The sequence below is a fragment of the Geotrypetes seraphini genome, chromosome 14 (assembly GCF_902459505.1).
Source record: "Geotrypetes seraphini chromosome 14, aGeoSer1.1, whole genome shotgun sequence".
Classification (NCBI taxonomy): domain Eukaryota; kingdom Metazoa; phylum Chordata; class Amphibia; order Gymnophiona; family Dermophiidae; genus Geotrypetes; species Geotrypetes seraphini.
In genome coordinates, this window is record NC_047097.1 from 73,102,585 (window position 1) to 73,129,168 (window position 26,584).

Sequence of the window (26,584 nt, forward strand, 5' to 3'; positions counted from 1 at the left end):
TGATTAGATATATACCCATTCGTAAAGTTAACCTCTACTGGTCTGGAGAGTGCTAAAGAATATTCAGTTATTTGGCATGAAATAAATGTTAAGAAAACAAAATAAGCCACTGGGGAACAGCAAAAGCACATGTCAATGGAAGACAATTGCAGTCACCAGAATACCCTTTATCCTTGCTTGCCTGCATTTTTACTGTGTATTAGAAAGACGGAGAACTTTGGAAATACCTGTTTAGTCCTTCTGAATACTGGTGATGGGCTACTGGGATTACTGACTTTCAAGGACAAATTGTCACACTTGATTTTAAGTAAGCCTTCTGGAGTATCAAACAGATCTTGAACCAGAACAGGAAATCCACTGTAGCTGTAAAACAAAAACTATGTCACCAACTTTGACTAAAACAGGACTACTAGGAACAGTCATTTACTTGCCTTTATGTTATTTGGGTCTCAATAATCAATTCCTTTTTCAGAGAACATTTTCTAGGTTGTAGCAGTTCTCAGGGCCAGGAAGGGGCATCAGAGGGAAGGCTGCTGCTGGCACAAACAGCAGGGAGGAGATACTGCTCGCTGTCGGAAAAGATTTGAAGAGGGTTTGGGGGTTTTTTTTGGGGGGGGACATGGTAATGCCAAGGGGGTGGGGAAGACTACATGGAGAGGTGCAAGGAACAGCAATGACAAGTGCCTCCACCCCTGGTGCAAACTTCCCTCACTATACCACTGGTGAGACCTCATTTAGAATATTGTATACAATTCTGGAGACCGCACCTTCAAAAAGATTATAAAAAGGATGGAGTTGGTCCAGAGGAAGGCTACTAAAATGATCAGTGGTCTTCATCATAAAGAGAATGGAGACAAAGTCCTCAATATATAGACATTGGAAGAAAGGTGGGACAGGGGAGATATGAGACAAAATGCACAGGCCTTCCCACCCGTCAGCTTGCGGTACCATCAGTTCTCTGTTTTTTTGCCGAGCTAAGAAGCTCTAAGTTTTTACTTCAGGGGAAAGGGATTGGGACTTGAATACTATATTTTTGTAGTTTTACCACCACATTCAAAGCGGTTTGCAAAGCATTTTCCCTGTCTGTCCTGGTGGGCTCATAATCTATCTATTGTACCTGGGGCAAAGAGAGGATTAAGTGACTTGCCCAGGGTTTGAACCCACAACCTCAGGGTGCAGAGGCTGTAGCTTTAACCACTGCGCCACACTGTCCTCTAACTCTGGGCTGTGGCATATGTTACTATGAATTTTTATGTACTAAGAACCATGTAGAATTCATGAGCAAAAAGGCTCCACTATCATTTGATAACTGTGGGACAACACCCCTCTCAATCATACATTTCACACTTCACTTACTTTCACCTAAAGAGCTATTCTCTAAGCAGATTTCTTTTGTTAGCAGGGCTCCAGTTTACTGGTTACAGTCAGGAGTCTTAATCAAGGTAGACAGTCAGTCACTTCTGCTTTGTTCATCCATGCCAATGAATACCTGTATTTCAATGGATATTCCTCTCCATTCGGGAGATGTGGGATCTCAGGTGGTGTGATGAAAACTGTGTGTTCACTTTTGTAAGACTCATCCAGCTCTATCAGATGCATTTCACCTGATTTGTCCATCTCTACCTATACACAATCGATTATAAAAATAAAACTATCAACACAATCCCATTTTTTTAACTAAATCACTAAAGCAGCAGTGGAATAGCTACCATAAAACCTCAACTCATACATTTTAATTCATTGTGTTAAATGGCAAAAAAGAAACTTGAAAACATAGAAAACGATTTGCTTGTACATTTTGCCAGTATGTGATTTTCCATGCCACTAATGTGCCATATCCTTCATTTGGCTGTGGTTTAGTCACAGAAACATCTCTGTTCTCTATTTTCAATGACTGCAGCCTTACATTACATTACAGTACATTTATGGACCGCAAAACCTTCCAGATCGATGTGGTTTACAAGCAAGAGACTGTACAAATCAGCGAATTACAAAATTTGTGACTTAATCATTAATTTCCCCCAAATCTTACAAAACAAAGATGTTTTCAATGGTTTTCAGAAGTGCAGATAGGAGCCTGAGGTAGCAAACAAAATATGTAACTCGGAATCCTGACTGGCTGCCTGGAACGCAATCGTTCGATGTAAAAATTTCTTGTATAGGCAGCCACACACTGAAGGAAATACAAACATCGAAGTAATCCACAGCGGACGTTCTATTTTAAAGAGCACAAATTGATCCAGCAAATAACTGGGAGCTTGACCGTGTCGCAGGGGTGTCAAAGTCCCTCCTCGAGGGCCGTAATCCAGTCGGGTTTTCAGGATTTCCCCAATGAATATGCATTGAAAGCAGTGCATGCACATAGATCTCATGCATATTCATTGGGGAAATCCTGAAAACCCGACTGGATTCCGGCCCTCGAGGACCGACTTTGACACCTGTGGTGTAAGGCTTTATAACATAAAGTCCCAAATTTAAATAATACCCTGGCCCAGTTGGATTTTCAGGATTAATATGCATGAGATTGTTTGCATAAGACAGAGACATTGGGCAGTGCATTCAGATTTCAAAGTACATTTGTTGTGAAATTTCTGAAAACCTGATGGATTTGTTGCCATCAAGGATTGAGTTTACCCACCTCTATTCAATCCATTATTTCTTCACCCAACTATATATCCACCATAACAAGTGAAATATCCACTTGAAGATTTATTGTAAATTATGTTTCGACACAACAAAAATGTCAAACAGGTCAAACAACTCAGATCTCACCTTCCGTTCAAAGTAGACAAAATGCTGTGATCAAATATTTTTTATTAATTTGACACACAAGCAAGCATCACAAATTGACAGAGTAACAAATATGTCCCAAAGTTATAACTGTGCTAACACAGAGCTCCATCCAATAAAAGGGTTATAAAGGTGCTATCAACCATTATTGACAGGTAAGATAAATCCTTTTGATTGATATGCTGCATTATCAAAGAAATATGTTGATGTCCTGCAAATTTAACCTTTTCCTATCGTAATAAATTTTACGTTAAGCTGGTTCCAATCGTAATTATTTTAGCAAAGTTTTGTATTATTCACCGTTATCATTTACGGCTATTGTAAACACAATGGCCCAATAGATGGGACAAATGATAGGTAGAAGGTGTACTGTATGTCATGGGACATACGATGGCAATGACATTTTTTTTGGAATGTCCCTTCATCCGGGACACACGATAGGAAAAGGTTAATCATCTCACTCAGCGTTCCAATTTCCAGATCATTTATAAATAAGTTAAATAGCACCAGTCCCATTACAGACCCCTGCGGCACTCCACCGTTTACTCTCCTCCATTGAGAAAAATGACCATTTAACCCTACCCTCTGTTTTCTATCTGATAACCAATTCCTAATCCACAACTGAACTTTGCCACCTATCCCATGACTCTCTAACTCAGTGCAAGGTGTGCTGCAAAGAACTAATATTTAACATTCACTTTCATATGAGACAAAGTCATGCGCTACGCCTAGTCTATTGACCTGTACAGGACACAAATCCAGCACTTTAGAAGAAAACTACCACTCTCCCCCACACTACTACCCCTGCAATCAATTTGTCCTCTACCAGCTAACAGCAGCCTCTAACGTGGACTTGGAAAGGGTAGAAGGGGCCTATTACCTTTTTTGGCTCAGAGTTGTTAAGCATTAAATATTAGGTAACCCATAGTCTCAAATATAACAAAATTCAGAGTTTTTAAACAGGAGCTTTTAAAAGCAACACAATCTACATGTGAGATATAAAAAAGAAACAAATACAAAGGCTGGAAAGGGCTTCTTGCAATCCTCTCATGTGCAGAATAGACAGCACTGGTATAAGTAAGTAGAGTAAAGCACAGACTCACCTTCTCAACACAATCATCAAAAAAGGCCAAGCTTGCATCTTTATCACTGACAAAGGAGCATTCTTCAATAAAGCGGATGAACATTTGTGTTTTGGTCATCAGTGAATAGAATTTGTGATGCGAACGATCACGGCTTTTTAAGAAACCTGAAAATAGATGATATAGAAAATATATAAAGAGATAGCACAGTTACTTACCGTAACAGGTGTTATCCAGGGACAGCAGGCAGATATTCTCACATGTGGGTGACGTCATCCACGGAGCCCCAGCGCGGACAGCTTTTCAAGCAAACTTGATTGAAGTTTCAAGTTTGCACACTGCACCACGCATGTGTGTGCCTTCCTGATCCACTAGAGGGCGCATACCCTCCTCATGGTCCTCAGTTCAGATAGCTAGCAAAGAAGCCAACCTCGGGGAGGCGGGCGGGTTGTGAGAATATCTGCCTGCTGTCCCTGGATAACACCTGTTACGGTAAGTAACTGTGCTTTATCCCAGGACAAGCAGGCAGCATATTCTCACATGTGGGTGACCTCCAAGCTAACCAAAAAGGGACGGAGGGAAGTTGGCAATACAAGAAAACAGATTACGCAAAACCGACTGGCCAAACCGGCCGTCGCTCCTGGACAGAGTATCCAGGCAGTAGTGGGAGGTGAAAGTATGAACCGAAGACCAAGTGGCAGCCTTGCAAATCTCCTCGATAGGCGTCGACCTGAGGAAAGCTACAGAAGCCGCCATCGCTCGGACTTTATGTCCCGTGACTCGACATTGCAGCGCGAGACCAGCCTGAGCGTAGCAAAAGGAAAAACAAGCAGCCAACCAGTTGGACAAGGTGCGCTTGGAAACTGGGCGTCCCAACCAATTAGGGTCGAAGGACAAAAAGAATTGAGGAACCGTCCAAGGAGACTGAGTGCGTTGAAGACAAAAAGCCAACGCCCTCTGACAGTCAATTGTGTGAAGCGCCACCTCGCTAGGAGGCGAGTGGGGCTTCGGAAAAAAGACCGGAAGAACAATGGAAAGATCGAAAGGAAAGTCCGAAACCACCCTGGACAAGAACTGGGGTTGAGTACGCAGGACCACCGTGTCATGATGAAATACAGGAAAAGACGGGTCCGCAACCAGAGCTTGCAGCTCACTGACTCTGCGAGCAGACGTGAGAGCAACCAGGAAACCCACCTGCCAGGTGAAGTAATTCAAAAGAGCTTCATCAATGGAATCAAATGGAGGTATCACCAATTGAGCCAGGAACACACAAAGATCCCAAACCACCGGAGGGATGTACAATGAAGAAATCCCTCATAAAACGGGAAACCATCTGGTGGACGGAGAGCAGCGTCCCATTTAGCGGCCGAAGAAAGGCAGCAAAAGCACAGAGGTGGACTCGAATAGATGTAGATTTGAGACCAGACCGAGACAAGTGCAACAGAAAATCCAGCACTGAAGGCAAGGAGGCAGAGAGCGAATCCATGCGGTGCTCAGCACACCACTCAGCAAATCAGGACCATATCTGGGAAAAGCATTGCCGAGTGGAGATCTTTCGAGAGGCCTCGAGAACACCCCCACCGACTGAGAGAAACAGAAGGAGGGAGGCACGTTGCGAGGAACCAAGCTGATAAGTGTAGAGACTGCAGATTGGAATGCAACAGAAACCGCAACACTGAGACAGCGGAGACGGGAACATAGGTAGAAGCTGAGTCTCCCTGACACGCTGGAGGAGCAGGGAGAACCATGGCCGCCAGGGCCACAGAGGAGCCATCAAGATCCTGGTGGCGCAGACCGACAGGAGGTGTATCAAAGACCCGAGAATCAGAGTAAAGGGAGGGAACGCATAGAGGAACCTGCCCATTCCATCGAGAAGGCAAGCATCCTCCTCGATGCGAACCCAGGAGAACATCCTCGAGCAATATCGAGGCAACCAGTGAGTGAGGGGCGAAGCGAACAGAACTACCTGTTGGGTTCCCCACCGAACAACCACATGCCGCAGAGTCCGAGAATGGAGCAACCATTCATGCGGTCGAAAAGGGCGACTCAACGTGTCCAACAGACAATGCTGCACGCCCTGGAAAAACACCGCCCGAAGAAAGAAGCAGTGGTGTAACGTCCCCTGCCAATGACGAAGGGCTTCCCTGCAAAGTAACAGGGAACCTGTACACCCTGGCTTGGTCACAGAAATAACGCCACCGAGATGTCGGGACGCACCAGGACCCCGCAATCTTGCAACCCATAACGAAAATCCACCACGGCATTGTAAATGGCCCGGAGCTCCATCAGATTGAAGCGGCTGCGACAGTCTGCACCCGACCAAGGACCCTGAGTCCGAAGGCCGTCGAGGTGCACCCCTAAGCCCATGCCGAGGAGTCCATCGGCAGAACCTTCTGATGCGGGGATACGAAGTGGTGGCCCACCAACGAAACGAGCGTGTCCAGGAGGGAGGCACCACAATGTGCTGGGAAGCGGGATCCCGATCCTGCCATCACTGAGATGCTCGGGTCCAGCGGGGAACACGAAGATGAAACCAGACGAACAGCGGGACATCACCGTGGAGACCCCTGATCCAAAAAGGATCAGCAACAGCTCAGCCGAGGCCGAAGACCGCTGAGACACCAGCTGACTCAAGCGCCGACAGGCAGCCTGCTGAGGCAGAGGCAGAAAAGACCGGAGGCGGACCGAGGACAGAGGGGCCACCTTCCGGCATAAACAAACAAGGGCCTCCCCCTGAGGCCGAGACAAGAAGGAGCGCAGACAAACTGGGTCCAGGTCCGCCCCGACGGACTCCCGAGACCGGGGTGGGCAGAGTCTGACCCACTCCCGTACTAGAAACTAGTGCAGGTCACGAAGGGCCAGGACTAGACGCAGAAGGGAGGATGGGAATGCCCAACCGACAGAAGAGAGGCAATACTCCCGGTGCGTAGACACAGAGACACCCCTCCCGAAGGGAGGGGAGGAATCCCCAGAAGGGGAGCAACCCAGAGGCTATGCGAGAATCGTCAAAAGGACGGCCAGGAGTCGCCGAAGCCGGCGGCTGAACCCTAACCCGGCGCTGCTGCAGCTATTGCGGCTGCTGCGAAGGAGGCCGAGATAACACAAGAAAGGTATCCAGAGGGCCCCTCCGGAGAAGGAGACCAACCCACCAAGGCAGACGGGATTTAGCTGGAGGCGTCCCGAGGGGCGAAGGACCGGTCGCGGTCTGAGAGGCGGTTAGTGGCCACCGCAAGAGAGGCCTGAAGAAGCGCAGAACTCACGCAAGTAAAAGCGGCGAGACGACCCTGGAGGTTCGGATTCTCAGCCACACTCTGCGCCAAGCGAGATGACGCATGGCGGGAGCAATAGAGCCGGAGCAGGGAGAGAGTCTCCTCCAGGAAACCAAACTCCGCACTACAAGATTCCGTCACGGCTGCCCGGAATGAACCAAAGAGAAAGCGGGGAAGCCTCTCAAACCGGAGCTGGAGACGCCGAGGCGCAAACCCGCAGTCGACGCCGAGGCCCAATACCTCAGCCGCTGCCGAGGTAAAACGGCCCAAGTGACGTCAAGGCACAAAGCTTCCGTCGACGGCACGAAGCCTCGGCAACGACGAGGCACCGAGCTCCAGCCGACGATGAGGCCCTCAGCCTCAGTCGACGTCGAGGCACAAGCCTCAGGCGACGTCAAAGCACCAGCGTCAAATGACGCGGAGCACACGGCCGCAGCCGACGTTGAAGGTACAAAGACACACAGCCTCAGTCGACATCGAGACCCCAAGCCCCAGTCGACATTGAGTCAGAAAATCAAAGCACAAAGCCTTAGACGACGTCGAGGCACCCAGCCGCATACTACGTCGAGGCACAAGGCCTCAGGCGGTGGTGAGGCACCAAGCCGCAGTCGACGTCGAGGCACAAAGCCTCAGTCGAGGCACCAGGCCCCAGTCGACGTCGAGGCACCAAGCCCCCAGTCGACGTCGAGGCACGAAACCTTCGTCGACGTCGAGGTACGAAGCCTCCGTTGAGGCACGAAGCCTCAGTCGACGTCGAGGCACGAAACCTCCGTCGACGTCGAGGCACGAAACCTCCGTCGACGTCGAGGCACGAAACCTCCGTCGACGTCGAGGCACGAAACCTCCGTCGACGTACGAAGCCTCCGTCGAGGTCGAGGCACGAAGCCTCCGTCGAGGCACGAAGCCTCCGTCGAGGCACGAAGCCTCCGTCGAGGCACGAAACCTTCGTCGACGTCGAGGTACGAAGCCTCCGTTGAGGCACGAAGCCTCCGTCGACGTCGAGGCACGAAACCTCCGTCGACGTCGAGGCACGAAACCTCCGTCGACGTCGAGGCACGAAGCCTCCGTCGACGTCGAGGCACGAAGCCTCCGTCGACGTCGAGGCACGAAGCCTCCGTCGGGCCACCACGCCTCCGTCGGGGCACCAAGCCTCCGTCGGGGCACCAAGCCTCCGTCGGGGCACCAAGCCTCCGTCGGGGCACCAAGCCTCCGTCGAGGCACGCAGCCTCCGTCGAGGCACGCAGCCTCCGTCGAGGCACGCAGCCTCAGTCGACGCCGAGGCACGAAGCCTCAGTCGACGTCGAGGCACGAAACCCCCGTCGACGTCAAGGCACACAGCCTCCGTCGAGGCACGAAGCCTCCGTCGAGGCACCAAACCTCCGTCGAGGCACCAAGCCTCCGTCGAGGCACCAAGCCTCAGTCGACGTCGAGGCACACAGCCTCCGTCGAGGCACGAAGCCTCCGTCGAGGCACCAAACCTCCGTCGAGGCACCAAGCCTCCGTCGAGGCACCAAGCCTCAGTCGACGGCGAGGCACGAAGCCTCCGTCGAGGCACGAAGCCTCCGTCGAGGCACGAAGCCTCCGTCGAGGCACGAAACCCCCGTCGACGTCGAGGCACACAGCCCCCGTCGAGGCACGAAGCCTCCGTCGAGGCACCAAACCTCCGTCGAGGCACCAAGCCTCCGTCGAGGCACCAAGCCTCAGTCGACGTCGAGGCACGAAGCCTCCGTCGAGGCACGAAGCCTCCGTCGAGGCACGAAGCCTCCGTCGAGGCACGAAGCCTCAGTCGACGTCGAGGGACGAAGCTCCAGTCGACGTCGAGGCACGAAGCTCCAGTCGACGTCGAGGCACATCGAGTTTCAGAAGTCGGCACCGTACCAATGAAACTGGTAATAAAGGTGCAGCAGTGCACTCCATAAGGGCAACCTCGATATGAGTATTCCCATGAAAGGAGGCACGCTTTGAAGGTCTCGTAGAGGCGGGCACGATCGCACTCGATGCCTGGAATGCCTGAGACTCAGCCGGTGGCGTTACCGAGGTAACGCACCTAGAAGAAAGAAAGAAAGAAAAACTTACCGGGGATCGAAGCTGCACAGTCCGATTCCAACGAAGGAAAGAGGGTCCCGGCCATTCTGCTCACACGAGGTGAGCCCAGAGAGAGGCCAGGGAAGAAGAAAATACAGCTGCAGGCAAATGAGGCCTAGCCGCATGGCTGAGGCCCAAGAAGGGCCTGCCGGAGGAAAAACACAATAAAAAGTCCTCTTTTTTTTTTTTTTTGAACAAAGAAATACACGATCAATTAACAAACGCACAGCGACTCCCTAACAAAATAAAGAAGCCGCGGTGCCAGAAAGGCACTTAGAAGAACGCAGAGAAGAGAGACAAGGTCTTTCTGGCTCAGCGGAAAACTAAGAACTGAGGACCATGAGGAGGGTATGCGCCCTCTAGTGGATCAGGAAGGCACACACATGCGTGGTGCAGTGTGCAAACTTGAAACTTCAATCAAGTTTGCTTGAAAAGCTGTCCGCGCTGGGGCTCCGTGGATGACGTCACCCACATGTGAGAATATGCTGCCTGCTTGTCCTGGGATAATATATACTTACCTTGGTAAGCTCTTTTCCAGTAGATAAGTAAGACATTCTAGACCTTTGGTCTCAAACTCAAACCCTTTGCAGGGCCACATTTTGGTTTTGTAGGTACTTGGAGGGCCACAGAAAAAAGAGTTTATGTCTTTGCGTGAGGTAAAACTTGTTATAGTTTATAAATCTTTCCTTAATTGCTATACACAGTTGAAAGCAGTGCAACATGCAGAAAGTGAAGTTTAGATAGTTTTTCACTTTCTGCATGTTGCACTGCTTTCAGCTTTGTATAGCTGAAATGATCAGAAGCAATTAAGGAAAGAATTATAAACTATAAAGAGTTTTACCTCAAGCAAAACTGTGATCAACTGTAAGAGACAAGATTCTGGGGTAGTCCTCTAGGGGAGAATCAATATCCGACTTGTGCCTGGAAAATTTGTGCCTTAAGTGTACGGGACAAGGACAAGGACAAGGACCCAGCCTTGCTGGGTCAGACCAATGGTCCATCAAGTCCAGTAGTCCGTTCTCACGGTGGCCAATCTAAGTCACTAGTACCTAGCCAAAACCCAAAGAGTAGCAACATTCCATGCTACCGATCCAGGGCACACAATGGCTTCCCCCATGTCTTTCTCAATAACAGACTAGGTAAATTGTCCAAACTCCTCTTAAAACCATCTGGGCCAGTCTGGAAGGAATCTAAAGAACGTCTGTTACCGATAGCAAAAAGAACCTGAATATACATTTTGCAACTGAAGGAACTACATGACATCCTACTGCTTACCAGCAGGTAGCAGAATTGAGAATGAATATATTTACAAAACATACTTCAGTAGCCCCTTATTCTGGGTTTAAACTGGAGGTGATGCTCTTTCTTAACTTATTCTAGAATTATTTGCAAGCTACTTATGTGTGTCCCCCAAAAGAATATCTAAACATGTTACTGCACTGGAACTTTCATTCATTCATTAAATTTTTTAGCCCGACCTCCCAAAGGAGTTCAAACGGGCTACAAATCAGGTTAAAAAGCATTTTCCCTACCTGTCCTGGTGGGCTCACAGTCTATCTAATGTACCCGGGACAATAGAGGTTTAAGTGATTTGTCCAGGGTCATAAGGAGAAGTGCGGCGTTTGAACTCATAACCTCAGGGTGCTGAGGCTGAAGTTCTAACCACTAAGCCACATTCTCAAGACCACATCTGTAGTATACATAAATAGGTTTACACAAGAACCCCCCCCACACACACACAGAAAAGCACCATTTCATTTTATTTTTTCTAATAAGTCAACTTTAAATATCTTTAGAGGCAGTATTGTCCAAATCTTTCCACTATCAATTAGGCTTTAGGATTTGCAGTGAGAAAATTTGCATATAGTAGAGAAGCCCAGATAGTAATGCCAGTTTGCCGATTCTTTCACTGTGAATATTCTGGAAAATCAGAGTAGATGTGTGTGAGGGGGGTTGTCAACAGAACCGATTTATGAATCCAAAACCCACACTTCTTATACCACCTTAGACACCTACGATTTGATTACTGTTGTAACATGACACTGCTTACCTTGTAGCTCGAAGAGAGAACTGGCATCTGTGGCTGTCTCAGAAGGTGCCTGTGTTATTGGCCTTAGGAACAACCTATAGCCCTTCAATATAGAGGCCATGAAGCTAAGAAATGCCTCCTGGATCTCCAAATCTAATAGATGTAACTGCTTTCCTGAGTCTAAGTCATAGTTATTCATTGCTAACTCCATCAGCGTGTCTTCCCTTGGTCTCTGCTGCACTGTAAAGAAGAGGAGATACCATCGAATAAAAGTTCATGTATTATTTCTTTATCAAAGTGCATTAATTCTGTTTATAGTATTCAAAGCAAAATCAAATTGTCAGAGAAGGCAGTCTAACTTCAGGTTTGTTTGGGGTTGGGTTTTTGTGGGAGGGGGGAGTTGGGGGGATGCCACTGTGCTGCTGCTCTCTGTCTTGTCTTATTGGTCTTGCTGATGCTAAGTGGTCCCCTCACTCCCTTCTGAATGCTGTTGCCTAGGAGGATGCTTATCCATCCAATGGCAGGACCATCCCTACCAGTTTTCTTCCCACCATTATACCCCGACTACCAACCAAATACAAAGGTAATGGCAAAAGCAGCTTGCTAGTCATATTTTTAGTTCCTGGTTAAGACTAACTTTTTCAGCATATTGTCATTTTCTCCTTTCACTTTAACTCTCTTTTGATGGCAGCATAGAGATTGCCGGTGAGAGATCGACTCCTATATGTCATTGCATGTTTCCTCTATAAACCTCTCAGTCTGCCTCACCTAATCTAAACTCTGGAGATCAGACTCCTTCTCTGAAAACCAGAAGTTTTTTTCCAAGTGCACACGTATGATCTCTCATCAACTGGGAGATCATCACACATATGACAAAGACTGGATAGCACCCATCTTGCTGCTGGACTGCCATTTGCACCTTAGGATTGCCAAGTTGTTTAAATAATTAAAATTGCTAAGGGGGGGACAGAGGAGAGAGGTGACGCATTACTAAGATGGCTGTCTGATCTGCCCGTGACCCTTTTTTTCAAAGAATTGATGGTAAAAAGGAAATCAAAAACCCTTTTTCCTTTGGAACCAGGGTCAAAGCTGCAGTTACATGGGCCAATGGACGCCTTTGTCAACCATGGGCCTAGAGAAGCTCTAGAGGAAAAGTCCTTGGCTGGAGAACCTCCTTTGAGGCAGTCAGCTTCTTCCTGGAGGAATGAAGAATTCCAGCACAACCACTTCCCAGATCTGTGTCCAATGACATAGTTAGTGAGGGGAGTGACGCAGTTAACATAACACCAACTTTCTAGACCGCATAACCCGTAGACCGTGAGAAGAGAGATGATCCTGCGGTACGAAGACTACAGGTTGATTTATCATTACAGCTGCCATTGTGTGGTGCTCTGCAGTCAGCGGAACGCAGGATCCACTTTCTACAGATTTGCTCCCAGGTACTGTGAAAACTAGTGATTTTGGATCTGTGCTTTTGGTTCCCCCTTTGAAAAAAACCTTTTGTTATTGATTTGGGAAGCTATTTCCTTAGTACGAACTTCTCTGGGTACTCGGATACAAACTTTAACTTCGCAATGTAATGGAATGCTTTCGGAAATGTCGAAGATGAAAGGTAGAGTGGAAAAGTTGGAAGGTAAATTTCAAGAACAAGAAACTAAAATTGAGACTTTATGAATGCAAACCCAACTCTTGCTGAAAGATAGTAGAAATGTTAACTTTAATTGGAGGCATTAGAGAATGTTACTAGCCGACAAAATCTCAGATTAATAAATTATCCTAAAGTGTATACTGTTACGGCTCTTGATATATTTAAGAGATATTTGTCAGAGATTTTAAAAGTACCAGAAGCCTCCTACCCACCAATTTCTAAAGTTTATTACCTTCCTTCTGGAAAGAAGAAATCAGTGGATGATCAACAAGGCCTTTCAATGGATAGCTTGGACTTGACAAATTTTGGGGAGAAATCAGATGCGGATGTGGTAGCTTCAGCTACATTTTGTTCAATTAGCATTGCATTCTGATAGAGATTGGTTGCTAAAAATATTTTTAAAACATCAAGATAAACTATTTATGAATCATAAAATTAGAATGTATCCAAATGTATCAAGTATTACTCAGAAGAGGAGGAAACTATTTTTACTTTTGCGACCTCAGGTGTTAAAATTGAGGGCTACATTTGTGCTTCAGGGAATTAAATATGCTTTCTTTGAAGCTTCACAGTTAACTAAATTTATTTCTGGTAAAGTGGTTTCCTCCTCTAGTATCCTATTAGATCTGCAAGCACAACCTTCGAAAGTGGATAATTAGACCCCAAAGCAGGTTCAACCATCTTTTTTTTTCCCCTCAAAATATATATGAAGCATCCTCTTAGTTTTCCATAGTCATCTCTCCATTAATAGTGATTCTATTTCCTTATTTAAAATTTTTATTTCCTACTTTTTTGCTATTGTGCTGTTAATATTGAGCAATTTATTTCATCATGGAAAAACTGAAATCTTAATAAAGAAATATTTAAAAAAAAAAAAAAAAAGATTGCTAAGGGGATAAATATACCTAAATTAATATCGAGGGTCTTAAGTTTAATAGTTTACAAGATTTAACATACCACTCTTCCTATAAAATACACAATTTATCCAAACAATAAAATACAATAACAAAAGTTATTTTTGTATTATTTTAGCAAACTGTAACCTTGTGCATTTTATGCTTTTTACTTTGTGTTTGCATATCCCTGAACAGCAAAGATGCTAACCTGTAGCAGATGTTCTCTAAAGACAGCTGACATATGTTCTCACATGTGGGCGACATCATCCACGGAACCTTGCTCAGACATTACCAAGTGTACTGTCACTTCAAATTTTTTAAGGCTACAGGTAAATATCTTTGCTTTCTCCAAGGACAAGCAAGCATGGGATGTCCAAGCTGCCAGGATTATGACTCTGAAGAAGTATAATGAATATATAAAACATGATTCTGGCAAAACCCAAGAAGGTTGAAAGAACAGTGGGCACTCAAGAAGTAAACAGATTTTTCAGAACTGCTTGCAAGACAAAGATGCCACTTTGCAGATGTCTTCAATAGATGTAGAATGAAAAAGATCTACAGACGCAACCATAGCTCTTATACTGTGGGCTGTCACACAGCCTTGTACCATCAGCCCAGCCTGAGTATATTCAAAGGAGATACAGACCGCCAGCCAAGTAGAAATGGTTCTCTTGGTAACAGGAGCTCCAAGGCTGTTAGGGTTAAAAGCCAAAAGGAGCTGGAAGGAGCTTTGATGAGGCTGAGACCTGTCCAGGTGGCATGCAGAGCACTTTAGTCACCTAAACGTGAAGAGCTGTTTCACCTGAAATGGGAATGTGGATTTGGGAAAACAAGCAAAACTATGCATTGATTGAGATGGAATTCCAAGACAACTTTAGGAAGGAATTTTGGATGAGTTCAAAGAGCTGCTCTATCATAGTAGAATCTTGTATATGTTGGATCCGATTTAAGTGCCTGAAGTTCACTCACCCAGCGTGCAGTCATGAGGGCTATGAGGAATGCAACCTTGCAAGCAAGAAGTATGAGAGAGCAAGTTGTGAGCGGCCAAAATGAAGATTTCATAAGAGCATACAGTACCATGTTAAGATACCAGGCAACAGATGGAGGCTTGATAGGTAGTTTAGTGATCTTTAAGTCTGTCCCCATATGCCTTATGACGAGGACCACGCATCATATTCGTAGCCTTCCTCTGGACCATCAAGAAGGAAGGTATAATATGAATGGATATATAAATGTATATATGTATGTATAAGCAGGTAGACTGATTATAGTTTAAAAGGTGAAGGTCGAATGGTTTAACACAGGGGTCTCAAAGTCCCTCCTTGAGGGCCACAATCCATTCGGGTTTTCAGGATTTCCCCATGAGATCTATGTGCATGCACGGCTTTCAATGCATATTCATTGGGGAAATCCTGAAAACCCGACTGGATTGCGGCCCTCAAGGATGGGATTTTGAGACCCTTGGTTTAACAGGTCTGTATTGAGATCCAACTCAGAAAACTCTTAACTCTGTGGTTTAATAATGTCCAGATTACGGTTTAATAATGTATTGATTATAGTTTAATATTGCCAGTATTGAAAACCATCCCAGGAAACACAAACTCTGTATTGTAAAACCTTTACAGGAGCTCATGTATTGTGACATCATTACAAAGCTCATACAAACTGCTCTGAATTGACTCCCAAGTCATTAGCAGCGGTTATAGAAGCTTAAATAAACAATGAACAATATATTTCATACTTACATTCTCCAAGCTGTTGGTAGAGGTTATTTAAAGTATTCATAAGATTCCTGCAAGGTTTCTTTGGTAGTATCTTCCATGTAATGTTTTTCTTATCTTCCATGCTGAAATATATGACCATCATTTTTAGAGGCATGTTTTCTTCCACATATTTTGACTAAACTCTATGAGCTGTGTGTTCAACACACATCAAGACAAACTATGTATTTTATATCTAGGGTTTTTGGTTCCCCTCTTTCCCCAAGTTAAGGGATTTTAAACCACCATGATATTGTTACTAATTTCAAATGACAATATATTAAATACTCAATACATAAATTAGAATTTCTTTTCCTATTTTACAGTGAGTAATTCTCTTTTTTAAAAATTTAAGCTTGTCTGATAGGAATTGAATGAGCATTGGAGCATTTACCTTACCGGCCTGTAGTAAAAAAAAAAAAAATCTACTGTGGTTTGATAAAAGGAACCCTTATGTAGGTAGAATAAAAACCAGCTGGCTAGTAGTAAGAAAGGCAGTGTTTTCTTTTATGTACAATTATAGCTAAACATGTTTGGTAAAGAGATTTTATATCACAATAATTCTTGAAGGCATCATAGACATATAGAAGGAAAACTCATTTAAGGCCTTGATCCAGTAAGTGGTACATTAGAATTATGGTACACTAAATCAGTACACAGCATTCTAATGCAATAAACTAATGCTATATAAAGCTGGAGTAAATAGAGAAGCCCTCAGATTAAAACTTCAGCCATACCACAGCTAAACTGAACTGTGCAGCATCTGAAAGCTGTGCGACACCAAACTTACTCCATTGCTTGCTTCACAACTTTGTTCCCCTTCTGACACCCGATGACGTCTTACTAACTGCCTCATCTTCAAAAAATTATAATTTCTTAACTACTCCAGCATGTTGGTCCAGACTCAAACTTTAGCGTGACGGTGTTTGGGCTCCGAAGCAGATAAAGCATGTCCTATATCTTAAGCGGTTGCATATTCCTTGGTTATTTATACTATTGGATACTGGGGGAAGGGGGTGTTGTAGATTATAATGCTGCTATAATTCCTATCCACAGTATGCACTGCCAGAAACAAAATAGTGCATGAGTAAAATGTCTCCTTTTCTAACAATGTACAATGCAAACAGTTCATACAGAGAGGAAATGAGATATTTAAAGAAAAAAAAATTAAGAACCAGTAGGCCAAACTCCCTGACCCTATCCAGATCTATCTGCACCCTCCAAACTCTATCCTCCCAAACCAATGATACTTTCCTGGTCTTGCCAGTCAATCTGGGCCACAGTCTTCACTTCAGGCAACCCTTTTCCTATCACACGACTTATTGTATTTTTTTTTGTTTTATATAACAAGAGCAATTTAAAAATATGTCTTTTACATGAAATTTTCCATGCTAGTTGTACTACCTCTAGCACAATGGTTTTTTTCATATGCCAGATGTTCTTATACTGCATTTGAAATAAGATTAACATGGAATATCAGGACTAAATCATTGCACTAGCACGGCTTGCTCCATCAGCATCTATGTCTGTCCAATTTTCATCTAATTGCATATTTAACATACCTACTTTTTTGGCGCTTCTTTTATGATCAGAGACGCCGACACGCTACCGCACAATACTAACAGAGCAACACAAGTCCCTTGTTGTCCCCTGAGGAAGGCGATACAGTCAATGAAACTTGAATCCGAGTTCGGACTGCATTTTATTTTGTATATTATGGACTTGTTTTTGGACTTTGAAAAAATCACCAATAATGTATACAAAACTGAAGGCGGACCTCCTGTACCTCTTCTTTCGTTTGTTAGTTCATCATTAAAACATTTTAAGATGCAAAGTACCCTTCACAATACATCACATTGCATGTATGTTTGTTCATGTTTGAAAACAAAAGCTTCAAAAAATAATTTATGCACACCTGGAAAGAATGCAATAGAGAGCACAAACAGCAGCATAGCAAATTCAGAATGAATACTTACTGAGAAATGGTGTTGGTATCTAGGTCAACACAGTTAACATCTGTTGGTGGATCATAGAGATCAAAGTATCTTGAATCAATCCCCACGATGAATGGACATGGAGCACTCAACACGTCAGCCAATGCCAAGGGGCAGAGAGGTATATATGGGCAGGGCCAATGAAAAGGAAAGATCATCTTTCAAAAAAGAAAGAAAAGTATGTTTATGTTGACTAGACAAAAGCATTGATTTTAAATGGGTTATGGGTCATAGTGGGGTTTGTAATAAACAAAAACAAAAATACTTACCTATAGCAGTTGTTCTCCGAGGACAGCAGCATAAATTCTCACATGCGGGTGACATCATCCACAGATCCCGGTACGGTCACTACCAAGCACACTATCACTTTAAATCTTTAGGCAGTGCTGCACTGTGTGTGTGCAAGTGCCTTTATGCCATGTGGGACTGACGGTTCAGGTTTAAAAAATAAATAAATAAGGAGCTAGGGGAGCTGGGCGGGTTGTGAGAATTTATGTCTGCTGTCCTCATAGGTACAGGTAGAGGTAAGTATCTTTGCTTTCTCTGAGGAAAACAGGCATAATATTCTCACATGTGGGACTCCCAAACTGCCAGGATCATGGCCCTAGAAGACGTTAAACGGATGGAGGGAAAGTTGGCTTTAGGTAGAGAATAGTTCTGCAGAACTGCTTGCCCAAATCAACAGTTTCTTCTGGAGCTGTGTTCTATGTATTGAGGATCAGTAGCCACTTTTCAGATGTCCTCAGTAGATGCAGAGTGGAAATGAGCTACTGAGCCAGTCCTAGCCTACACTATGGCCTTGCAGCCTATGTAAAGGAGATATAGTCCATTGACCAAGTGGAGATGGCTCTCTTGGACACAGAAACTCCTAGTCTATTACGGCCAAAAGCTATAAAGAGCTGGGAGGATTTTTTCTAAGGTTTAGTCTTGTCCAGGCAGTATGCTACAGCACACTTGCAGTCCAAGTTATTCACTGCTTCTCCAGCATTGGAATGTGGTTTAGGAAAGAAAAATGGTAGAACTATAGATTGATTACGATGTAATTCCAAAACAACGTAGGAAGGAATTTTGGATGTGTTTGGAGAACTACTCTGACATGATAGAAACTTTTGTAGGGAGGACTGAAACAACAAGAGCTTGAAGTTCACACAGCATGCCGATGTGAGGGCAATAAGCAAAACGACCTTCCAGTGAGAAGTTTCAAAAAACAAGATGCAAGTGGTTCAAAGGGAGGCTTCATGAGAATAAAAAGAACCACAATGAGATCCCAAACAACAGGTGGAAGCTTGAGAGGTGGTTCTGTGTAAGATAGGCCTTTCATGAATCACAATATCAAGGTATGAAGAGATAAAGGCTTCTTATCGAGGAGTGGAATGTGCCGATAAAACTCAGAGTTGGTCTTTAATCCAGAATTTGATAGATACAGAAGGTAGTCCAGTATTGAAGGAAGTGGGCAGGTGATAGGTTCTAGAGGATGCAGTGCACACCAGGAAGAGAACTGTGTCCACTTAAAAGCAGTAAGTGCCGAGTGGAAGGTTTTCTGGAGGCTTCAGTGACAGCAGACACTCTAGTCAAAAGGCAGTAAAAGTTTGTGTGTTCAGATAAAGCACACTTACCGTAACGGGCGTTATCCAGGGACAGCAGGCAGATATTCTCACACATAGGTGACGTCACCTACATGTGAGAATATGCTGCCTGCTTGTCCTGGGATAAAGAAACCACGCTGTTTGTGCTAATGAGGGTGGAGGTCAAGGTGAAGGAGATCCCTCGTTTTGAGGAGTAGTGTTGGAAATGGTTGCACTTTCCACAGTTTCATGGCTATGAGCTCTAAGAGGATCTATAGCAAAGGAAAGTGATCCATTGTGCATCAATGCTTAATATGCATTGAAGAGGTGGATGCCTGCAAATACGTCATACCATACCTAGAAGGAATGTTTATGCTTCGTAGCTTTCTAATGTGGAGCATCCCCTGATGCTTGGCGCTTGGACAAAGACAATGTCAAGTCCTGTCTCTGCAGAGAGCCTGATATTTGACACTCTTGATGTGGCGTTGATGAATGCTGTGTCAATACCAAAGCTGTTGTCAATGCTGAATCAGGCTTTGAGCGACCTCTTTTGCATACGCAGACTGAGTTCACAATAAATGTCTCAATATTCAGGACCTAGACAATGAGCACACTAATTGTGGGGGTCAGAGCTTGAAATACTCCGATTGCATCGAGTACATTTCTTGAAGCCATTTGGCACTCTCTTTGACATGGAGGGAAAAATGGCTGACGAGGAACTCAAGTGAAAAAGTATACTGAAAATCGTTGATGTTCCCTGGGTCAAAAAGGGATTTGGAGTGAATGGAAAAATTGACAGAATTTACCCAAACTTGATGAAAACGCTGGAAAGTGATAAAAAATAAAGAATTATGAAGAAAAGAACAATAAAATAGAAAGGCACAAAAAAAAAAACTTCAAAATCTGATGCGCTGAGAAAATTCCAAAGACATAGTTTCTTGGCTCCACAGAAAACTTATAACTGTTAGTCCCGCGTGCAGTCGTTGGGCGGGAAGACACCTGCACGGTGCAGGCACTGCCTGAAGATTTAAAGTGACAGTGCACTTGGCACTGTCCATTCCAGGTTCCGTGGATGATGTCACCCACATGTTTGTCCCTGGAGACCAACAGAACATACATCACAATAATTACACAACAGCTAATCAAAGCATTCAGAAATGTATCTAGTTTCCATCTAGAGTAGATTTAAAACTATTAGTTGAACATTTAATAGGCAATACAGCTTTCCCTCCAGTTCGCGGATTCCCTACTCGCGAAGGAGAAATTAGGTTCTTACCTGCTAATTTACTTTCTTTTAGCTTCTCCAGACCAGTAGAGGTTAACTTTACGATTGGGTATATATCTAATCATGACCAGCAGGTGGAGACTGAAAACAAAACTTTGGGACAGTATATCCTAGCCCCTCCTCTCTATTTCCCTCAGTCTGCCGAATAGCCAAGCAGAACCAAGAACTGGAAAACAACAGAGAGAAAAAACAATACTCCGAAAGGAGTAACAAATAACATACCCAAAAATGCTGTTGGAAAATGCAGAGGAGAAATTCCCGAAGGAAGAAGGTCCCCACAGCTCGCTAGCTAAGCCAGCCGAGCCACAGCCGCTGTTCTTCAATTCTCCCCGGCCCTAGAAAAATACTAGAACCCGCAGCAAAAACCAAAAACTGCCCGCGCAACAGCCCCAACAACAACAACAACAGACAGGGTGGGGACCTCTACTGGTCTGGAGAAGCTAAAAGAAAGTAAATTAGCAGGTAAGAACCTAATTTCTCCTTCTTTAGCACTCTCCAGACCAGTAGAGGTTAACTTTACGATTGGGACGTACCAAAGCAGTCCCTCTCACGGGCGGGACCCCCGAAGGGCCGATACCAGAACACGCTCACCGAACACCGCGTCCCGACGCGCCTGAACATCTACCCGATAATGCCGAACAAATGAATGCAAGGAGGACCAAACCGCAGCCTTACAAATATCCACCGGAGGCACGAGCGACGACTCAGCCCAAGAAGCCGCCTGACCCCTAGTGGAATGAGCCTTGAGAAACTCCGGAACCGGCTTCTGACTCAGAAGATAAGCGGAAGCAATCATCTCCTTGATCCAGCGCGCAATAGTAGCCTTAGAAGCGCCAGCCCCCCGACGAGGACCCGCCAGAAGCACAAAGAGATGATCGGAGCTCCGAAAATCCCGGGTCCGCTGCACATAAGCATGGAGGACCCGACCGACATCCAACTTGCGCAGCTGTCGTTGCTCAGAAGAACCCTCCCGACTACCCAAGACCGGGAGGACCACCGATTGATTGACATGAAAAGGAGAAACTACCTTCGGCAGAAAGGAAGGAACAGGCCGCAAAACAACCCGCTCCTTCGAAAACTCCAGGAAGGGAGCCCTACAAGAGAAAGCCTGTAGCTCAGACACCCGTCTAGCGGAAGTAATGGCCACCAAAAAGACCGACTTCAGCGTAAGGTCCTTCAACGAACAGCCATCCAACGGCTCGAAAGGAGGGCGCACTAGAACAGAGAGAACCAGATTGAGATCCCAAGAGGGAATCGAGGGCCTTATGGGAGGCCTGATCAACTTGGCCGCCCTAAGAAAGCGAATCACATCAGGAATGGCTGACAAACGCTGACCTGTCACCAGCCCCCGAAAAGCCGACAGGGCCGCCAGATGAACCCGAAGAGAAGACCAGGCCAGGCCCCTATCCAGGCCATCCTGCAAAAACTCTAGAATGTTAGGCAGAGAAGCGCGAAAGGAGACCACTCCCCGCGCTCGGCACCATTCCTCAAAAAGACGCCAAACCCGTACATAAGCCCGAGAGGTAGAAAGCCTCCGGGACCCCAAAAGTGTAGAGATCACCTTGTCGGAATATCCCTTCTTACTCAGGCGGCCCCTTTCAAGAGCCAAGCCGTAAGACAAAAGGGAGACGGGTCGAACATGGGAATGGGACCCTGCGTCAGAAGATCGCACCCGAGAGGCAGAGGAAGAGGATCCGCCACCAGATGCCTCACCAGATCCGCATACCACGGACGACGAGGCCAATCCGGAGCCACCAAGACCACCAGCCCCGGATGGCGAACAATGCGAAGCAGTACTCTGCCCACTAACGGCCAAGGAGGGAACACATACAACAGCCCCTCCGTTGGCCACGGTTGGACCAGAACATCCAGACCCTCGGCCAGACCGTCCCTGCGACGACTGAAGAAGCGGGGTACTTTGGCGTTGCCACTTGTAGCCATCAGATCCATCAGGGGCTGCCCCCAAGCACGCACTAGCAACTGAAACGCCTCGGCGCCGAGACACCACTCTCCCGGATCCAAGAAGTGACGACTGAGGAAGTCCGCCTGAACGTTTTCTACCCCGGCAATGTGAGAGGCCGAGAGGTCCAGAAGATGCGACTCCGCCCAAACCATGAGCCGAGCCGCCTCCTGCGCCACCAGAGTGCTCTTGGTGCCCCCCTGACGATTGACATAAGCCACCGCCGTGGCATTGTCCGACAGGACTCTGACCGACTTGCCCAACAAAAGGGAGTGGAAAGCCAACAGCGCCAGCCGGACCGCCCTGGTCTCCAACACGTTGATCGACCAGGAGGCCTCCTCCGTGGACCAGGTTCCCTGAGCTGAGTGACCCAGGCACTGGGCCCCCCAACCCAGGAGACTCGCATCCGTAAGGAGCACCGTCCACTGCGGAAGATCCAGACCCACCCCCTGAACTAGGTGAGGGGTCCGGAGCCACCAACGCAGACTGCAGCGCGCCAAGCCTCGCAGGGGAACCGGAACATCCATCCCGTGCCTCTGGGGAGACCACCTCCGGAGCAGAGCATACTGGAGAGGACGCATGTGGGCCCGCGCCCACCTCACCACGTCCAGGGACGCCGCCATCGACCCCAGGACCTGGAGGAAATCTCGCGCCCGAGGACACCGGGACGCCAAAAGCAGGCGAATCTGAGACTGCAATTTGCTCACCCGGGCCTCTGGGAGGAAGACCTTCCCCAAGGAGGTGTCGAACAGCACCCCGAGGTACTCCAGACGCTGAGCCGGAACCAACCGACTCTTGGAAAGGTTGACCACCCAGCCCAGCGACCGGAGAAACTCCACCACCCGAGCCGTAACCCGGGAGCTTTCCTGCAACGACTTGGCCCGAATTAACCAGTCGTCCAGGTAGGGGTGTACCAGGATGCCCTCCGACCGCAAGGCTGCCGCGACGACCACCATCACCTTGGTGAACGTCCGGGGAGCCGTGGCCAGCCCAAAGGGAAGCGCACAGAACTGATAGTGCCGACCCAAGATCGCAAAGCGCAGGAAACGCTGATGAGAGGCCCGAATGGGAACATGCAAGTAGGCCTCCGTCAGATCGAGAGAAGTGAGAAACTCCCCCGGCTGAACCGCCAGAATGACCGACCGCAGAGTTTCCATACGGAAAGAGGGAATCTTGAGAGCCCTGTTGACCCCTTTCAAATCGAGGATGGGCCGAAAGGTCCCCTCCTTCTTGGGCACCACAAAGTAAATGGAGTACCTGCCCGTGCCCCACTCCGGGGGGGGCACTGGAACTACTGCCCTGAGATCTAGCAAGCGCTGAAGGGTCTGGCGAAACGCCAGCGTCTTCCCGGGAGTCTGACATGGAGAAGCGAGGAAAAAATCCGGCAGAGAGCGGGCGAACTCCAGGGCATAACCGTCCCGCACCACCTCCAGGACCCACTGATCGGACGTGATCTCGGCCCATTTGGGAAAAAAGTCGCGCAGCCGGGCCCCCACCGGAACCAAGGGGGGCGCCGGCAAGGCGTCATTGTGCAGGACGGGAAGCGGGGGAACCGGCGGAGGGATTCCCTGCCCCCCGACGGGCCCCCCGAAAGGGCTGCATGCGCTGGAAGAACCGACCCCGGGAAAACCCCGGAGACTGGAAAGAAGCAGCCCCACGCCCAGGGCGATACTTGCGAAATTCCCGCAAACGCCCCCGGGCCGCACCACCCCGAGACGCCGGGCGGGCACGGTCCTCCGGCAAACGGGGAACTTTCGAGTCCGACAGAGTCTGAATCAACTTATCTAAGTCCTCTCCAAATAAAAACGACCCCCGAAAGGGAAATTTAGTAAGCTTAGCTTTGGACGCAGCATCCGCCGCCCAAGCGCGCAGCCACAACACACGCCTTGCGGCCACGCCAAAAGCCATGGACTTAGCCGAGATCCGCACCAAGTCATACAGAGCATCCGAGAGGAATGAGGCAGCCATCTCAATCTTCGCTACCTCCTGATCCACCAGAGACCAGTCGTCAGACTCTCGATCCAAGACCCGCTCCGCCCACCGAAACACGGCGCGAGCGACCAGTCCCCCACAAATAGCCGCCTGGACCCCAAAGGCAGAGACTTGAAAATTTTGCTTAAGGATGGTCTCCAATTTGCGCTCCTCAGAGTCCCGCAAGGCAGAACCGCCCTCAACAGGCACGGTATGCCGCTTGGAAATAGCCGAGACCACCGCATCCACGACTGGCGAAGCTAACGTAGCCCGATCCCCTTCAGGAATGGGATACAGGCGAGCCATGCTGCGCGCCAGCCGAAACGGCGTCTCCGGCGTTTTCCACTGCTCAAGAATAATATCCCGAATATCCTGATGCATAGGAAAAGAGCGGGAAACGGAACGGATCCCTCGTAACAGAGGGTCCCCCACACGCGGAGTCTCCGGCGGCGCGTCCTCAAAACGCAAAGCCGAAGAAACCTGTTGAATAAGGTCAGGCAGCTCATCTCTCTGAAAAAGGCGCACCACGGACGCCTCGTCACTGGAGAACGGGAAACCCGACAACCCGCCGCCAGCTTCCGTCCCCTCCAGAGGGTCCTGGAATTCCTCAGAAGGGTCCAGGTCCTCCTCCAGACCGACACGTTCCTCCGACCACAAATCCTCGTCCCACGACACCCGCGGACGCTTGGACAAGAGAGGCGGCGGAGGGGACGTCACGTCAGACGAGAGAGGCAAAGCCGCAGGGAGCGCGGAGGAAACCCCACCCCCCGAGACCCCCTGGGCGCAACCGGGACCCCCAGCCGCCTGAAAATAGGCTTTGCATAATGAAAAGAAAAAATCAGGGGAAAAACCCCCCGAGGGTCCCAAGGGACTCCCTGCCACAGCAGGGGACCCAGCAGAAACCTGCCCCTGCTTAGCCAAAACAGGGGGAAGGTCACCTGAGGTGGAAGACAAAATGGAGGGGCCAGACAGAGAAGATGGCGTCTTTCCCGCCAAAACAGCTCCCTCCATAGCCTGCAGCGGCTGAGAGACCTGAATAGTCTCAGCCGCTAAAACAGGCAAGCCGGCATCAGCTGTCAAAATATCAGCTGAGAGGGAATCCTCTAAAACCCGACCGTCGGCGGCTCGGGGAATCCCTCCGTGGGCGGACGGAGAAGACCGGGCTTCTCCACCGTTCCCTGCCGACTCGCGAGGCACCATCGGCGGGGAGCTCTGGGCGCCTGCAGCCGCTGCCGACGGAGCTCCTCCACCGCACCGGCCTGAACACCGCTTGCACAGGCCGGCCGCGAGTGCCTCGCGTCTGGAGCACAATGAGCACTTTTTCCCTTTAGAAGTGCTCATTGCTCCATACGCGACCTAGCTGTAAAAAAGTGCCGGTTAGTTGAAAAAATACAGTAAAATACAGTTTTCTTAAAGGGATACAACCCTCCAGACCAGCACTACCTCAGGATTTTTTTTTTTTTTTTTTTTTTTTTTTTACAGAACAGACTCCACAGGCTCTCGAAGCAATATGCCTTGCTTGATTTAGGGGGCAAGGCTTACTGCTGAGGCTCCTCTAAAAAAATATGGGGAGGTGGAGGAAGTGGGGGGAGGGACCCCGCTCGTGACCCGCCGGGTTTGACACCCCCGAGGTCGGACGAACCCCCAAACAGAGTCCGTCCAAGCTCCGTCCGGCTAAAAACAGGGACAATAAACCCCTAAACAAATTCCAACAGCCCTACCAAGGGAGATGGGTACAGATCACTCAACACCTGCTGGAGACTGAAAGAAGACTGAGGGAAATAGAGAGGAGGGGCTAGGATATACTGTCCCAAAGTTTTGTTTTCAGTCTCCACCTGCTGGTCATGATTAGATATATACCCAATCGTAAAGTTAACCTCTACTGGTCTGGAGAGTGCTAAAGAATTTGATTATTCGCAATTTTTTTTCTTATTTTTTTCTTCTTTTTGCAGGCTGCCCGAACCTCCTCAGACCTTACCTGGTCTAGCAGCGACACGAGACAGGAGCGATCGTCCTATGTTCCTGCACCGTGCAAAGCCGTCATCAAAATGGATGACAGCTTTGCACAGGGCAGGAGCATAGGAAAATTGCTCCTGCCCTGCGTCACTGCTAGACCACCAGGTAAGGTCCGAGGACGCAGGAGGGAGGCAGGAGTGGGTCAGAGACGGACCAAAGCTTATTTGCGATTTTAGCCTATTCGCAGGCCAGCACAAAACTCCTCACAAGTGGATGATGTCACCAATTGAGCCC

The 26,584-nt window shown here is 47.6% G+C and overlaps 1 protein-coding gene across 7 annotated transcripts in view; it reads right to left on the reverse strand.

The window, feature by feature from the left end:
- DENND4A (DENN domain containing 4A) overlaps window positions 1-26,584 on the reverse strand; it is a 135,697-nt gene that overhangs the window by 77,200 nt on the left and 31,913 nt on the right. For all 7 annotated transcript variants that reach the window (XM_033919966.1, XM_033919967.1, XM_033919960.1 and 4 more), the window contains 6 exons: window positions 17,536-17,711; window positions 15,545-15,645; window positions 11,277-11,495; window positions 3,894-4,039; window positions 1,490-1,623; window positions 228-363 (listed from right to left, as the gene is read on the reverse strand). In XM_033919966.1, coding sequence (XP_033775857.1) covers window positions 228-363; window positions 1,490-1,623; window positions 3,894-4,039; window positions 11,277-11,495; window positions 15,545-15,645; window positions 17,536-17,711 — 912 coding nt within the window. The remainder of the gene's footprint in view (window positions 1-227; window positions 364-1,489; window positions 1,624-3,893; window positions 4,040-11,276; window positions 11,496-15,544; window positions 15,646-17,535; window positions 17,712-26,584) is intronic.